The sequence below is a fragment of the Topomyia yanbarensis genome, chromosome 2 (genome assembly GCF_030247195.1).
Source record: "Topomyia yanbarensis strain Yona2022 chromosome 2, ASM3024719v1, whole genome shotgun sequence".
Taxonomy (NCBI): domain Eukaryota; kingdom Metazoa; phylum Arthropoda; class Insecta; order Diptera; family Culicidae; genus Topomyia; species Topomyia yanbarensis.
Window position 1 is genome coordinate 197,866,542 of NC_080671.1, and position 18,769 is coordinate 197,885,310.

An 18,769-nucleotide genomic window follows, 5' to 3' on the forward strand; every position below is an offset into this window, starting at 1 on the left:
CCACGATTTCGCAATCACATGAACGTCACGGTGAGTAAGTTAACGTGGTCGAACTTGCGAATTTATAAACGCAGTTTTGTGTGTCAACATACAAACGCCCGCTTTCGCGCGATCATCCATTCATCTGAGCCGCACACTCTATATTAAACATCGAAATGACGGTTTCTGCGAACATTTAAAAAGCCAACGCGAATGTGCAAACGACTAAACAGTTATATGATTAGACTCAAACACGTCACGTTATACACGCTACAAACACTTGTACCCTTTGCGATAATACAATTCTGGTCACGCATACGCACATGCAATCGCCATCATCCCCGTTCTCCTACCCTCGCATTCTCGCGTATATGGTTATGGTTACATGCAATGATTGATGTATTTTAGTGATGATGAAAGTAAAAATATTTCCGTAGTTAACGTTTCAGCTTACTTTAAAGTAAGCTACATTCAGTAAGAAGCCTTCAATCTTCGTCTAAGTTATGCAAATTAGAAGTTTCAGGGCCCCTGACCGGATACTCTAGTGATATGGAGAAACTCACTCTCTTCCAAATTTTGGTTCTAATCTTGGTGGAATTGCTCCTGGTTGGTTTTGGCCAGTATTTTTCTAGTTCACTATGCGTTGACGGCACACAGCGAAAGTTTTATGGTGCCACCACCTCGTTATATAGTTGTAACAATCTATCCTACAATGAGCAACACGACCTCGCAGGTCTCGAGTACGTATGTCCAAAGCAGCATATATGTACTTAAGACTGAATACGATAAAAAAATATCTTGACCAACTCATCTCAACACTTGCCATGATGTATTCCGATGCGAAGAAATTAGTGGTAAACATGTGTTTCTAATCGATTGTATCACTCATTCCATATTGATTGTCTCGTACGACTTTTGAAAGCTTGTCGTTACAGGCTATACTTAATAACGCACCAAAAATGTTTAGGAATCAGGACTCCGTTGCAGTGAATTTAAATATTAATTTATTAATATCTGTTCCACATTACGTGTCATTAGGGTTGGAATTATTACTGTGTGAGGTAGTGTTTATGTCTATTCATGACTGCGTGTCATTTTTATATATCTAGATATATCGTGTCAGGCCGCGCAAAGTTTCAACAACAACAACTTTCCAATAGCGTAAAGGAAACGTGGTAGGGAGGTGGTATTTCAACATTCATCTTACCTTATCGAAATCGGCAAGGGCAGAGATCTCATCCCACAGTGCCTTCATGATGGTTCTGTATTCTGTGAGGCGAGCCTGGTTGATGTTGCCCTTGCCCTCGATAACGGTGGCACGCAGCGCCATGCACTGGAAATCGTTGTTGTCCAGGAAGCCGTTGTTGTCCAAATCTATTGAAAACAGATAGCAGAACAAGGGGAAAAGTTGTAAATTAGCAAACTAGGCAGCCGCAAAATATAGTTTAGCAATTATATAGTACGTATAGGTGCATGTGTGCGCATCTTGCAACAATAGTGGTTAAAATTTCGCTTTATTACGGACTTAATGTATGGAAGCGGCCTCATGTGAACATTTCTCCGAGTAATTGCATTTTGATAATGGCTTGGCGAAGCTCCACTTTGATATAATACGAATATTGCTAGAGAACTGGAGTAATAAAAGCACCCTTTTGTATGTCATTTTCAATTAAAGTCATTTATGGAGGTCATAACAGATACTTGGACCGGTTCATGATAACAGTGTAAATTGATATTTTCTATTTTTACCATTACCCGTATAAGTACTGACACCGTCGGTACCACGTGCCTCCATGGAAACAAATCCCATTCAAGTAATCGAAACCAAATCTTGTGCTTCGTGCAGATTCTGCGTTTGTCCTTTGCGTGAGAATGTGATTTGGGTGAAAGAAATTGAAAAGGGACTGCAAACGGGCTGTAAATGAATGATTTAGTTCAACGGAACTAATGAAATTTTAACGAGATTTTGATGTCTCCATTTAGCGAATCGACACTTTCTGTTATGCTCTTGAAGCATGCCACAACCTTACCATAGCTGTACAAAACATGTTGAGATACCCATCGCAGTAATGCCCCAAGATGCCAATTTTCGGCTGTAGCTGAGACAGGTCTACTTTATATAAATGTGCCATCCTTTTTGGTAGCGGGTCAGGCTTAAGTATTTTTCCTATGCTCTTTACACAACAGAAACATGAATGCTGCTGTGTGTATATATTTCGCTGAAGATAGAAACTCTCGGAAAATATAAGTCAGCTAATCTGTTTGAAAGCTTTAAGCTTTCAATTATAGAAATGTAGCTACTGGTAAGGCACTGGATGAAGTGTGGCTCGTAAGCTAATTGATGTAGTTTCATTGCGTGGAATTTCCACGGATATATCGTATAATCTACAAAGTATACCAAATGGTTATCTTTGGAAGACTGATGAAACACGTCACACTACAGTGGGCATGATGTAATGCAGAGAACCTGGACGAAACAGACGACTTCTTACAGATCGTGCATCGCAGTCTGCAATGTGTGTTATCTACGAAGACGTGCTGACAACGGGTAACGGTTGCGCTAATAAAGGGGGGTGACGTCATAATAACAAACGGTTCATAGGATGGTTTGAGAGAAATGATTGAATTTTTGGAATTGAGTAATATTAAAAAAGAACTTAATTATATGTAGGATTGATTCACGTTTTAATTTTTCGAAAAGGTGCAAAAATGATGTATTTGAGTTTTTTAGGAACGTTGACTTCTTTTTTGTCATTAAAATGCTAGGAAAAAGTAAGCTAATGTACGATAGTTTGAAAAATGATTGCGGTGGTTAAACAAATATTTAGACTTTATTAGTAATTTTACGACAATTAAAAAATGCATCCCACAATACGAATAATTGTGCCTGATACTACTAGAAAAATAGTTTTTCAAATATAATGAACAGTGCACAAACCTATTCCTTGCTACCTCTTTCTACAGAACAAAATAGAATACCAGAGCATCACACAAACTACGCTATGCACGCATCAAAGACAGATTTTAACGTGCCAGCTTGGTTATCAGGCGGTAGACCACGGAAAATCATTTACGGAAGCTGCAATCTGCAACTGATATTCAAACTAACAAACAACACCACCAGCGAATAAGCAAATGCTTAACAAGACGGATCCACGGTCGTGACGCGTCAGTTTATCAAACAATATTCCACTGTAAGATTATCTTAACGTTTTGCCGGGCGAGTCTTCAGACTTCCCTGAATTTTTTTTGAAGTTCGTAAAATTTACGTAAAGTTTTCAAACTTTTCTGGAGTTTGTAAAAACTTTCTAATGTTTACGGTATCTGCTGTCTTCATAGTTTTCAGGATTTTCTCAATTGTTAAACTTTCTTAAGTTTGAGGGCTTTTTTGAAGTTTGTTAAACTATCTGTAAGTTCTCCGTAAAATATAATACTACATATTATATACGCTTCTTTTTATAAGTAAACAGTACGTCGATTTGAAGGAAGAAAAAGGAAACTTCAGTTGGTTTGAAATACAATACAGTAGTAGTTGATCTTAAGGTACGACAGCTAGAATATATATTAATCAATTCAACCTAATTAGTTTAGAATAGTGTCCCGAGTACAGTTTTTGTATTCGAAATAAAGAGTGAAATCCAAAACACGTAACCGATCAGGAAAATATTAATTACACGATTCCCACATACTTCGAAAGTTACGCAAAAGTTATATGGTTATACTATCTCAGAACGCTCACCAGCGACTGGTATATCAAGACAAACCTGGTGAAATATTAAAACATAAACACAGGCATACTTGGCTAAATCTCTTTTGCGGAATCATGAACATAGTTTGTATTCGGCGTATGCGTTCAGTCAGACTGATTCCTTCATTCATAGTGTTAGCATAGGCCGCTAAATCAAAAAACAAGAATGTGAATAAATCAGTCAAATTTTTTATTAAAAAGTCAAATCATGTTTCTTTTGCAAGTTCAATTGATTCAGAGTAAGAAAAAAAAGTATTCACTCAAGCTTCCTTTTGAGCGAATACGAATTGCCGGGCCTTTCGTTTGCCGCCTTCCATCAAGTTTCGCATAGCCGCAGAACGCCAGTTTGTCTTGACCTGCATATCGCTGACAACTGTCTTCTGCGTTTTATAAGCTTGAGATTACCCAATATTTTTTCTATTTAGCGGAGCTCTTGTGTGTTGGGAGAATTCATGTCCTTGGGCACCACTTAGACGTTGTTCGCGCTATTCCACTTCATGGACATTTTCCGTAATGACAAGATTCAGTCAAAACAGAACGAAACAATTGTGTTGCTTGAGCGAAGACTATAGATGTTTTATCAGGCACCCATGCAGGTAAATTTCCTGGTTGATGGTTCCGATTGCGATGTTAATGTCGCTCTTCAAACCACAGATGGCCTGCCACACGAAATATTTATTTGAGAACGACGACAGCTTAATATGTTTGGAAATCTCTGCCGCCTTTTCTCCTGCAGTCGCCCAATAATATTCCTGTCCAGAAAGCTGTTTAAGGGGGGGGGGTGGTAAGGGTATCAGCGTGAAAAAATAAACACATTTTTTGCGAATTTTTTTAGAACTTTGCCTCAAGCGAATTGATCAAAACTTTTGTACATTATAGTGTTTCATTTCAATAACATTCTGTAATTTTTCTATGCAAAAATATTGACAAGCGACTCGGTGACGAAGCTTTTTGTAGAACGTCTCTGGAAAAAAAACATGATTTGCGGTGTTAGGGACCATTCATAAATTACGTAACGCATTTAGGGGGGGAGGGGGTACGACAAGTTGTGACAAGTTGTGACATAGGGGGGAGGGGGTGTTAACTAGATCGTTACGTAACATGTTTTCATCGAAGAAAAAAAATTTTTACTTGGAATTTGTTACGTAACAGGGGAGGGGGGGATGGAGAAATTTGTGACAATTTGTTACATAGGGGGAGGGGGGAGTCAATTTTGGGCAATTTTTGCGTTACGTAATTTATGAATGGTCCCTTACCTGCCATTCAAAAACTACTTATCCGATTTCTTCCAAACTTTGCAAACACATTCTGTGTAAAAAATTCCTAACCCCTTCATTGAGTTTTTTAGATAATTTTTCAATTAAGGGGGTTCACCCCCTTAACCACTACTCGAGTAGTTTTTTAACTTAACTCATTAACCACTACTCGAGTATTTTATTTACCTGTCTATGAAGTCACTTAGTGGAAGGGCGACTTTCGGACTTCCGGCAGCTCTGCTATAGCACGTGGGACGGTTGGCGGTCACTTACGACTGACCGGAGCACAACGGCCACGTTTTACTACTCTAGCGGAATCCTTGTCGCTTAGCTATGATAATGACTTAGTGAGCAAGGCTCTTGTCTTGCAACTTCCCGAGCACTTACTCGACACCTTTGTCTGCCCTGTTTCGTTCTCCTCGAAGAATAATTGTAGAGGAGAATTTGGCTCGTGCGGCTGATTCTCTACAGTGAAAACGGCCAGTGTTTCAATTTATTCGCGAGTAGTCAGGAAAGTGAGAATCGTTGCTTTATGGCGAACGTAGACTTTTCACTTGTACCAAGCTATGGTTCGCACACACGCATTTCATTTTACTGATTATTGTGAGTGGAAACTTGGGATACGTCTGCCTAATTCCGTGGTTCGTGACTTTCTACGTCACTTCCCAAGTAACAATTGAAGTTTTATAGCACGTTAAAAGTGCAATCTAAGTTTTATCAGTGGCTATAAAACTACCATAAAACCTCAATTTCTACAAGGGTTCTTCCCGGTGACCGCCGACCCAAACAAATTAAAAAAAACTCACTGCTCCCACAAACTGTTTCGTGCACGCGTTCAACTTCAAACATGCTTCGTCTCGATGAACAGGTTCGCCTCGAACATCGAACCCAAGCGAACGATGTACAAACTTTGGTTCAAACATTCGTATACGTATACCGGGTTCATACACGAGAACGATTCGCACAAGGCAAAAGAGTCAAAGCTAGTGATGATGAGAGTGAGAAAGGGAAAACTGGTGCCACGAACCTATGTGTACGCCAGGTGTACACACTGTGTACGTACATGGGGTTCGATTGTGCAGGCGAACATGTGCACCTGTTTTGGTACGAAATAGCGTGTTCGAGTTCGTACACAAAATGTTGGTTAAATATGAGCACAGAACTAGCGCGAACATTGTGTACGATGTTCATTTGGGAAGACTGGCTGTCAGTGTACAGTTTTGTCAGCACAAAATTTTGTAGCAAGAGGAGAATTGTAGTCTTCCTAAATCCTATAGTGTTAATTAAAAATGTGCAACAAAATTTACTACACATATCTGAACTAATATTGTGAATTTACTCGAAAACAGCGGCTACAGGGTATATGTGAATGGTATACGCAGTCTCACACTGTGTGGTAAATTACATAGTTTACAGTGTAATTCGCATATATGTAAGCCAAAAAAGCCATCCTTACGCATTATTTTGTATGCGATACATATTACTCGAATCACTCGATTAAATTTTGACAGCCCGTTTGACAACGAAGTGACAGTTAGTCTAGCGAAAGACCTTGATTTTATATTTGAATTCCAGCCTGCATTCATTGCTCAACCATCAACGAATAGCAAATCAGCTACGATCAGTATTAAACCAAAAAGAAATGGTTTCACAGTGGTAACTCGCAATACGAGAAAGCAAAGTAAAACAACCAACTATACACAAGCAAAGGTTTTAGTTGCAGCAAAGAATTTCCACATGCAATGACATATTGTATATAAAGGATTTAAGATTTATCTACTGTTAATAGGGTTTTGTTGAGCCCATTTTCACCCTATTATGATTGTCAATCTGCCCATATAAAGCTGTTGGAAATAGCAGCATTCACCACGTTTCATCGACGCATTGCCTTCAACTGTACTTAAGATAAAAATAAGGGCATTTTCATTCTAGCATGATTATTTCACAACTTTCGTTCGTTTTTCATTTTTATACTACTTATTAGAAGTGCTGCATACCAATTTATACGCATTTCGTCGATTGTAGACCAAGTGGGTTATGAATGATGAAAATAAACATACAACCCTCCCCTCCATTGGTTGTTATGTTTCTTCATGTTTCTAAATTGACGGAAAATGTTCACGAAAAAAAGAAGTTTAAATTGGATAGTTTTGTGTTGTTGATCAATTCCTGTGCTTGGCATAATCAAAATTTGTGCTATTATGGCGTAACTAGTAGGGTTAAAGTCGATAAACTTGATGTGAAGCATCCTTTCAAATTCGAAAGCAAGCAAACATGGCGTGTAATTGTTTCGCGAAATGCGACGAAACATGCAAGAGAGGTTTTCCAATCGAGAAACAACGGTTTTAGATTATTTAATCGATATTCAATCGGACGTATTTCTGTAGCATTTTAGTTTCAATCATAATCATACACGCAGAAAAAAATTGTAGGTTCAATAATAATATGGATTAAATTCAAAAAATAAAATTATTGGTCAGGAGACAATAAATTTATTTATTGAATTCAATAAAATTTATTTATTGTTTCAATAAAACAATGTATTGTTCACTTTTCTACTATTTTTTTATTGAAACTAAAAAGAAAGCTATTCAATAACTTATTCAATTAAAGCGTTTTTAATGTAAGCAATAATTTATGGTGGTTCTAATAAAAAATATTTTCAAACCAATAATTTTGTTGGATAATGTGATAAACAAAAAATTATTGAATTCAATAGAACATATTTTAGGCTTCAATGGGTTAAATTTTCCTGCGTGTATGCATCATTCTTCCAGTATACCGGTACAAGAACGGGTACAGTATTGCATACAGTAGACTAACCTTCGTTCAAGTATATGCCAATTTGCATAACCGATCAGTTTTCACTTTTTGTGTTTATGGATTGTTCAAATACCTACATTTGCTATGTACTCACCAAGCATTGGGAGCATTTTTGCATTTGACTGCCCATGGTTGACTGTTTCCGTTTTAATTTGTATCAGTCTGTTAAATGCAATGGCTAGTAAGAGTACAGTAGGCACCTAACATTTTTTTTCCATATTTTCAATTTACGTAATTTTCTCCTTTGAATGTTGGCCACTGGTTTTGGTTTTTTTTGGGACGAAAATTGAATGAAAACCATCTGTGCTGGAGGGCATAATACCTGGAGCACTCTAGTTAGAGTGTAGCCAAGACGAGTTTGACGTATCCAAACGAGCAGAAATCTGACGTATTTCTATTGTGAATACATCAAATTATATGTTCGTTTGGATACGTTATGGCCTCATGGCCACACTACTAGAGTGCTCTAATAATACCTACTTGGATATGTTGGGTGTAACGTTTCGAATTAATCACATCGGTATATGTCAAAATCTAATCAAAACAGCTCGGATCATTTATCTTGGCTCAGCAAAGGTAGAAAACGTTTTTACAGAGACTCGTTCACGTAAATTTCCACAAATGGTCCCGCAATAAAAATGATGCTTTTTAATAAACAAACAAATAGCCTGCCAAATTATAAATTTTTTGGCGAACCTCAACAGTTTCGTATGCTTAAAAATATCGACTAATTTCCGGTAGGCGTACAACATTTGTTTTCCTGGAAAGCGATTTACCTATGTTTTACAGAATTTTTAATTGAACTATATTCCAATTTATAATTTAAACGCCAGTTGTTCACAAATGTGTGTGACGAATGTCCATATAGTCCGGAGCATCATTTAAGTATGATAATATTTTCTACTGTAGACTTTTTTATTCCATCTCAATATAACATCATTATAACATCTTATTATAATCTCTTCGTAACATCTTATTTAGAAAGGGCCGTCTTTTGACGTAACCTTTTTTTTGTTTGCCCCTCTTCTTAAAAATTTCCTTTCCACTTTTAAAAAATCTTGCAACTTGGTGGAAGATGAAAAATGTTTAGGTCTTTCTATTTTCATTCGTAATTAAAATTTTCGAGAAACTCAGTAGTCGTTTTACTTATTTACGTATTTATCGCACATTGTTACCAATTACTTCGATATGAGCAAACGAAAATAAAAGTTGCAAGGACAGAACAAACAGAAAAAACCTATTTTAATCCACCTAGCGGTGCAATTGTGCCTTTCTCAATCATGAATCACGAGAATGTGTGCGTTGTTTATATTCATTAAAAACTTTTAAATGAATATATTACATTTTATTATTATACATCACATGATAACTATATACAGGAAAATAAATCATTATTCGAGTTCTAAAATTTTTAAAAAGCAAAAACAGCCACAGTAATATCGAACTGAAAAAAGGTGCGAAATCGGCAGTCCCAAAAAGTCGATTTTTATAAAAAAAAATTTTTTCGAGATAACATAAAATCTCGACGTTTCATGTTTGGCATCAAAAATACGAATTCGATTTCTGAAATTTCATGGGGTCCCCCCTTTGGAAAAAAAATTTGAGTTCCGGCTTATATGGGAATTTCATATGTGACCGGACGATTTAGTCTATATTTCCGGACCCATAGAAGCGATCCGTACGAAATTTGTTAGACATCTGTGGGGATAATATAGCTATCATTTGGGACTAAGTTTGTGAAAATCGGCCCAACCATTTCCGAGAAACTGATATGAGTTTGCTAGTTATGAAAGATGGCCGCTTTTCCCGGGCACTTCCGGAACCGTCTATGGTGGTCAATGTAGTCAACGAAAGTTTTTTTGGCCGTCGGTGACCTAGAACTGCAAAGCTAAGTTATTTGAGAGACATTTTAGCGAAATTTTTACCTTTTTTGCTTCCATCGGGGTATCGGTTTGAATCACAATTTGCTATGTGATCGCACGCCACAACCCGTAACTCCGGAACCGGAAGTCGGTTGGGGATAAAATTTAATAGACATTTACGGGGACGCAATACCTTTCATTTGAGGTCAAGTTTAGTCGAATCGATCTAGCCATCTCCGAGAAACCGATGTGACTGTTACTCTGAATTTGGATACTTCCGCCGGGGCTTCCGGAACCGATGATGGTGGCCAATGTGACCAAAGAGACTTTGAATGGCTGTTAATGACCTAGTACTACAAATCGAAGCAGTTGTGGTCACATTTTGGAAAATTTTTCACCATTATACATTCATTGCAGAATTTCTTAAAATCGACGTTTTCTGCGTGATCGTACTCATCACCCTGTAATTCCAGAACCGGAAGTCGGATCCATTAGAAATTCAATAGCAGCCTATGGGAACGTTGCACCTTTCATTTGGGACTAAGTTTGTAAAAATCGGTTCATCCATCTCTGAGAAAAGTGAGTGAGATTGTGTTCGCGTACACACACACAGACGCACATACACACACACATACATACACACACACAGACATTTGCCGAACTCGACGAACTGAATCGAATGGTATATGTCACTCGGCCCTCCGGGCCTCCGTTAAAAAGTCGGTTTTCAGAGCAATTGCAATACCTTTCTATTGAGAAAGGCAAAAAGGTGCGAAATCGGCAAAGTCCCAAAAAGTCGATTTTTATAAAAAAAATTTTTTTCGAGATAACATAAAATCTCGACGTTTCATGCATTTTAAAGATGTTTGGCATCAAAAATACGAATTCGATTTCTGAAATTTCATGGGGTCCCCCCTTTGGAAAAAAAAATTGAGTTCCGGCTTATATGGGAATTTCATGTGTGACCGGACCGTTCAGTCTATATTTCCGGAACCATACAAGCGATCCGTGCGAAATTTTACAGACATCTGTGGGGATAATATAGCTATCATTTGGGACTAAGTTTGTGAAAATCGGCCCAACCATTTCCGAGAAACTGATATGAGTTTGCTAGTTATGAAAGATGGCCGCTTTTCCCGGGCACTTCCGGAACCGTCTATGGTGGTCAATGTAGTCAACGAAAGTTTGTTTGGCCGTCGGTGACCTAGAACAGCAAATTTAAGTTGTTTGAGAGACATTTTAGCGAAATTTTTACCTTTTTTGCTTTCATCGGAGTATCGGTTTGAATCACAATTTGCTATGTGATCGCACGCCACAACCTGTAACTCCGGAACCGGAAGTCGGATCGGGATGAAATTAAATAGCCATTTACGGGGACGCAATACCTTTCATTTGAGGCCAAGTTTAGTCGAATCGGTTTAGCCATCTCCGAGAAACCGATGTGACTGTTATTCCGAATTTAGATACTTCCGCCAGGGCTTCCGGAACCGATGATGGTGGCCAATGTGACCAAAGAGACTTTGAATGGCTGTTAATGACCTAGTACTACAAATCGAAGCAGTTGTGGTCACATTTTGGAAAAATTTTCACCATTATACATTCATTGCAGAATTTCTTAAAATCGACGTTTTCTGCGTGATCGTACTCATCACCCTGTAATTCCGGAACCGGAAGTCGGATCCATTAGAAATTCAATAGCAGCCTATGGGAACGTTGCACCTTTCATTTGGGACTAAGTTTGTAAAAATCGGTTCATCCATCTCTGAGAAAAGTGAGTGAGATTGTGTTCGCGTACACACACACAGACGCACATACACATACACATACATACACACACACATACATACACACACACAGACATTTGCCGAACTCGACGAACTGAATCGAATGGTATATGTCACTCGGCCCTCCGAGCCTCCGTTAAAAAGTCGGTTTTCAGAGCAATTGCAATACCTTTCTATTGAGAAAGGCAAAAAGGTGCGAAATCGGCAGTCCCAAAAAGTCGATTTTTATAAAAAAAATTTTTTCGAGATAACATAAAATCTCGACGTTTCATGCATTTTAAAGATGTTTGGCATCAAAAATACGAATTCGATTTCTGAAATTTCATGGGGTCCCCCCTTTGGAAAAAAAAATTTGAGTTCCGGCTTATATGGGAATTTCATATGTGACCGGACGATTTAGTCTATATTTCCGGACCCATAGAAGCGATCCGTGCGAAATTTTATAGACATCTGTGGTGATAATATAGCTATCATTTGGGACTAAGTTTGTGAAAATCGGCCCAACCATTTCCGAGAAACTGATATGAGTTTGCTAGTTATGAAAGATGGCCGCTTTTCCCGGGCACTTCCGGAACCGTCTATGGTGGTCAATGTAGTCAACGAAAGTTTGTTTGGCCGTCGGTGACCTAGAACAGCAAATTTAAGTTGTTTGAGAGACATTTTAGCGAAATTTTTACCTTTTTTGCTTCCATCGGGGTATCGGTTTGAATCACAATTTGCTATGTGATCGCACGCCACAACCCGTAACTCCGGAACCGGAAGTCGGTTGGGGATAACATTTAATAGCCATTTACGGGGACGCAATACCTTTCATTTGAGGTCAAGTTTAGTCGAATCGGTCTAGCCATCTCCGAGAAACCGATGTGACTGTTACTCTGAATTTGGATACTTCCGCCGGGGCTTCCGGAACCGATGATGGTGGCCAATGTGACCAAAGAGACTTTGAATGGCTGTTAATGACCTAGTACTACAAATCGAAGCAGTTGTGGTCACATTTTGGAAAAATTTTCACCATTATACATTCATTGCAGAATTTCTTAAAATCGACGTTTTCTGCGTGATCGTACTCATCACCCTGTAATTCCGGAACCGGAAGTCGGATCCATTAGAAATTCAATAGCAGCCTATGGGAACGTTGCACCTTTCATTTGGGACTAAGTTTGTAAAAATCGGTTCATCCATCTCTGAGAAAAGTGAGTGAGATTGTGTTCGCGTACACACACACAGACGCACATACACACACACACATACATACACACACACATACATACACACACACACAGACATTTGCCGAACTCGACGAACTGAATCGAATGGTATATGTCACTCGGCCCTCCGGGCCTCCGTTAAAAAGTCGGTTTTCAGAGCAATTGCAATACCTTTCTATTGAGAAAGGCAAAAAGGTGCGAAATCGGCAAAGTCCCAAAAAGTCGATTTTTATAAAAAAAAATTTTTCGAGATAACATAAAATCTCGACGTTTCATGCATTTTAAAGATGTTTGGCATCAAAAATACGAATTCGATTTCTGAAATTTCATGGGGTCCCCCCTTTGAAAAAAAAATTGAGTTCCGGCTTATATGGGAATTTCATGTGTGACCGGACCGTTCAGTCTATATTTCCGGAACCATACAAGCGATCCGTGCGAAATTTTATAGACATCTGTGGGGATAATATAGCTATCATTTGGGACTAAGTTTGTGAAAATCGGCCCAACCATTTCCGAGAAACTGATATGAGTTTGCTAGTTATGAAAGATGGCCGCTTTTCCCGGGCACTTCCGGAACCGTCTATGGTGGTCAATGTAGTCAACGAAAGTTTGTTTGGCCGTCGGTGACCTAGAACAGCAAATTTAAGTTGTTTGAGAGACATTTTAGCGAAACTTTTACCTTTTTTGCTTTCATCGGAGTATCGGTTTGAATCACAATTTGCTATGTGATCGCACGCCACAACCTGTAACTCCGGAACCGGAAGTCGGATCGGGATGAAATTAAATAGCCATTTACGGGGACGCAATACCTTTCATTTGAGGCCAAGTTTAGTCGAATCGGTTTAGCCATCTCCGAGAAACCGATGTGACTGTTATTCCGAATTTAGATACTTCCGCCAGGGCTTCCGGAACCGATGATGGTGGCCAATGTGACCAAAGAGACTTTGAATGGCTGTTAATGACCTAGTACTACAAATCGAAGCAGTTGTGGTCACATTTTGGAAAATTTTTCACCATTATACATTCATTGCAGAATTTCTTAAAATCGACGTTTTCTGCGTGATCGTACTCATCACCCTGTAATTCCGGAACCGGAAGTCGGATCCATTAGAAATTCAATAGCAGCCTATGGGAACGTTGCACCTTTCATTTGGGACTAAGTTTGTAAAAATCGGTTCATCCATCTCTGAGAAAAGTGAGTGAGATTGTGTTCGCGTACACACACACAGACGCACATACACACACACATACATACACACACACAGACATTTGCCGAACTCGACGAACTGAATCGAATGGTATATGTCACTCGGCCCTCCGGGCCTCCGTTAAAAAGTCGGTTTTCAGAGCAATTGCAATACCTTTTTATTGAGAAAGGCAAAAAGGTGCGAAATCGGCAAAGTCCCAAAAAGTCGATTTTTATAAAAAAAAAAATTTCGAGATAACATAAAATCTCGACGTTTCATGCATTTTAAAGATGTTTGGCATCAAAAATACGAATTCGATTTCTGAAATTTCATGGGGTCCCCCCTTTGAAAAAAAAATTGAGATCCGGCTTATATGGGAATTTCATGTGTGACCGGACCGTTCAGTCTATATTTCCGGAACCATACAAGCGGTCCGTGCGAAATGTTACAGACATCTGTGGGGATAATATAGCTATCATTTGGGACTAAGTTTGTGAAAATCGGCCCAACCATTTCCGAGAAACTGATATGAGTTTGCTAGTTATGAAAGATGGCCGCTTTTCCCGGGCACTTCCGGAACCGTCTATGGTGGTCAATGTAGTCAACGAAAGTTTGTTTGGCCGTCGGTGACCTAGAACAGCAAATTTAAGTTGTTTGAGAGACATTTTAGCGAAATTTTTACCTTTTTTGCTTTCATCGGAGTATCGGTTTGAATCACAATTTGCTATGTGATCGCACGCCACAACCTGTAACTCCGGAACCGGATCGGGATGAAATTAAATAGCCATTTACGGGGACGCAATACCTTTCATTTGAGGCCAAGTTTAGTCGAATCGGTTTAGCCATCTCCGAGAAACCGATGTGACTGTTATTCCGAATTTAGATACTTCCGCCAGGGCTTCCGGAACCGATGATGGTGGCCAATGTGACCAAAGAGACTTTGAATGGCTGTTAATGACCTAGTACTACAAATCGAAGCAGTTGTGGTCACATTTTGGAAAAATTTTCACCATTATACATTCATTGCAGAATTTCTTAAAATCGACGTTTTCTGCGTGATCGTACTCATCACCCTGTAATTCCGGAACCGGAAGTCGGATCCATTAGAAATTCAATAGCAGCCTATGGGAACGTTGCACCTTTCATTTGGGACTAAGTTTGTAAAAATCGGTTCATCCATCTCTGAGAAAAGTGAGTGAGATTGTGTTCGCGTACACACACACAGACGCACATACACACACACATACATACACACACACATACATACACACACACAGACATTTGCCGAACTCGACGAACTGAATCGAATGGTATATGTCACTCGGCCCTCCGGGCCTCCGTTAAGAAGTCGGTTTTCAGAGCAATTGCAATACCTTTCTATTGAGAAAGGCAAAAACATCCGATTCTTACAAAGTAATTTTTTTAGCCGATTTTTAATCTTAAACATCTCGATGTACGAATGCTCATGAGTGCGATTCATTTATTTCTAGCCGATTTTTATACTTGAGGTTCAACCTTGCCGAATTTTACGGATTAGAACTTTTTAAGCGATTCTCATGCTGAATCTCTATCCGACTTCTACGCTTCAAGTTTATTTGCGATTATTCAAATATATTTGAAATGGGTTATATGAAGCATGTTCTGTCCTTGCGACTTTTAATTTCGGTCGCTCATATGTATGTTCCGCTAAACTATTGGACTTTCAAAAGCGGAATATTACCTGCACACTAGAGTGACAGAAAAAAAATGACCCCCATCGGCCCACCCCTGAGTCGATTCCTAGGCCCACCAGGAGTGTCTGCTCCAAATTTGAGCCAAATCGAACAAGTCTAGCTACCGGACCAACGTGCTTGAAGTTTGTATGGGATTTTTCGACAATTTACATGGAGAAAACCCTCTTGCTCACATTTTCGCCGCTAGGTGACACTGTATACATCAGATTATAACCAAAAGTAAAACTTAAGAAGATAATTTTATTATCTACAACTTTGTTGAAGACTGCAAAGCGATCCGACTCCAATAGGAAAAGTTATTAAACTTTTAACGAAGTGATGTCTGAGTCAGTTTTGCATGGGGCCTAGCAGTGCATGGTACTGTATCAGTATTAGGTTCTAACAAACTAAACATTTTTATGGAATAATGGTTAGATTTAGCTGAATAGTATGTTCGGAAGAATTGTAGTACATAATACGAGCTATGTTTTGGTTAGAAAATTGTAGTTCCACATCTGACCGCATAGATGGCGCCAACACTAACTTTTCAACGAAGAGAGATAGAAATTAGGTGTCTTCTACAAAGTTGTAGAACAAGAATATTGCAGTAATTCTTCCGAACATCTTGATATTCTATCTCTCCGTTGAAAAGTTAGTGTTGGCGCCATCTATGCGGTCACAGATTGAACTAAAATTTTCTAACCAAAACATAACTCGTATTATGTACTGCAGTTCTTCCGAACATACTATTCAGCTAAATCTAACCATTAATCCACAAAAATGTTTAGTTTGTTAGAACCTAGTACTGATACACTACCATGCACTGCTAGGCCCCATGCAAAACTGACTCAGACATCACTTCGTTAAAAGTTTAATAACTGTTCCTATTGGAGTCGGATCGCTTTGCAGTCTTCAACAAAGTTGTAGATAATAAAATTATCTTCTTAAGTTTCACTTTTGGTGATAATCTGATGTATACAGTGTCACCTAGCGGCGAAAATGTAAATTGTAAATAAAATGTAAATTGTCTTCATGTAAATTGTCGAAAAATCCCATACAAACTTCAAGCACGTTGGTCCGGTAGCTAGACTTGTCCGATTTGCTTCAAATTTGGAACAAGTACTCCTGGTGGGACTAGGAATCGACTCAGGAGTGGGCCGATTGAGTTTTTAAAAATTCATTATTTTTCTGGGCAGTCTACTGCACACACATGGGCTAAAATTAAAGTTGAAAGTTGCAGATTATGCTTCGTATAATTCTATTAGACCGTAAAGGTCGGCGAAAGCGTTTAGCCAAAAACTCGGACTAAGATCTTTGTGCATAAAAATCGCTTAAAATATCGCTTCCGTAAAATGTAGCAAGCCTGAATACAGCTTAAAAACAGGTTAAAATAAACACTTCGTTCGCAGGAATATCCATATATCGTTTGATTCAACATTATAGCTCATTCAAAGAAAGCTACTTTGTGGAAACTGGTTATTTTTGTCTGATTTTTACACTGAAGGTTATTTAACTGAATCGACGGCTGTCTGACTTTTACATATGAAGTTTTATATTTGAATTAGTAAATAAATAATCAAAGAATAGATTTTTAATCTAAGAATAACGGGTGTTCAATAAAAATGAGAATGATTTCAATACTTTTATATAATTAAAGTAAAGAGCGTTCCTTTTTTTCTCTCCAAGAGAATTGCTCTCTGGCAGTGCTACGCAATTTCAAAATCAGCTACCTATTTCTGCTTGCATTTATCGAAACCGACATTCAGATTCAACGCCTCCCTCATTCATTCACTTTCCAACTGACTGAAATTTCGTGCAGAGTCGAATACTTGAGTGCAGAAGAAATTCATTCACTAACCAAAGCATTCATTTATTATTATGTGGACAGTTTGAAGGCAGAAGTTAACATCTCCTACATTTTCGAGCATAAATTAACTGCCTAATCTATATCTGGTGCACTTTTGCTCAATAATCCCTCTCAGAGCTTCCATAAAAACAAAATTCGTTTTACTTCTGAAACAGAACATCTCCGAACGAATGACGAGGGAAATGAACCAAAAATTTCATTCATCGCAGTGGGCATGAATTGAATTTTGTTTTCTTTCAAGTTCACACAGAGATATCAATTTTTCTAAGCTCTGCTCTCTGGACTCCCTAGAAATGGGTGGCATGTTTCTCTTCACTCGAGTGCTGTCAGTTTAATCGAAGATGGCTTCGAAACAGCAAGCACTCCGCGAGCGTGTTGTACGGTTTTTCGAAACGCATGGTCATCATGGAAAAAAGGCTTACGGTAGACCACTTTCGAGATGAAATCGTGCTCGTGAGTACAGTTCACCGGATCCTGGCATACTTGAGCGTGGAGAGGAAGGCCGGTAGCGGCCGTCCGGCGAAGATAATGACAAAGAAGAAGAAAAAGGAAGCGTTAAAAAAGCTGTTCGACAACAAGGACGGAACGAGTTTGCGTGACGCCAGCTGAAAATATCACTGCTTCCATATCTTGATTCAGCGAACCATCAAGATGGAGGACATTATCTATCGACAGAAGACTCGATCCCCCGAGTACATGGACGAGCAGATAGCGATCGTGAAATCGCAGTGCCGGTGGATGACGAAGAACTACCGCGGAACGTCGTTCGTGCTGGACAACGAAAGTTACTTTCCGCTCTCGATGACCCACATTCCAGGAAATGACAACTACTATTCCATCGACAAGTCGGCCACACTACCTGAAGTAAAATATAAGTTTAAACATAAATTTGGAAAAAGTTACACTGTACATCGCCATATCGGACAGCAGGATTTCAAAGTCATGATTCAATCCGAGCGGTCTGGCCATCAATCAATGAGTGTACCAGGAGGAGTGTCTTGTAAAAATTCATCTGCCTTTCTTAAAGGAGCATCATGCGGATGGGAAGTACGTCTTCTGGCCGAACAAGGCGTCTTCCCATTACGCCAAGAAGACGCTGGATCAGGATCCTTAATTTTATCTGGAAGATGGACGTCAGTGCCGTCCAGCGCTTTTGTAAGAGCATCGCGACTAAGTTGCGTCGTACGGTTGACCAGGGCCCCTTCTCCAATATTCATTGAGGTTTTTTTGAAGAATAAACACGTTTTTAATAAAAAAAATACTGAACTCGTTGAAAACCTATTTAGACCATTACCGAATTAAGCTGAAACGTAAACAGTAGGAGGAGTTTTTATTGCAATCAC

At 38.9% G+C, this 18,769-nt stretch overlaps 1 protein-coding gene across 2 annotated transcripts in view; it reads right to left on the reverse strand.

Annotated features, from left to right (window-relative positions):
- Positions 1-18,769, reverse strand: part of LOC131682611 (sarcoplasmic calcium-binding protein 1) — a 57,019-nt gene that overhangs the window by 25,070 nt on the left and 13,180 nt on the right. For both annotated transcript variants that reach the window (XM_058964226.1, XM_058964227.1), the window contains exon 3: positions 1,187-1,353. In XM_058964226.1, coding sequence (XP_058820209.1) covers positions 1,187-1,353 — 167 coding nt within the window. The remainder of the gene's footprint in view (positions 1-1,186; positions 1,354-18,769) is intronic.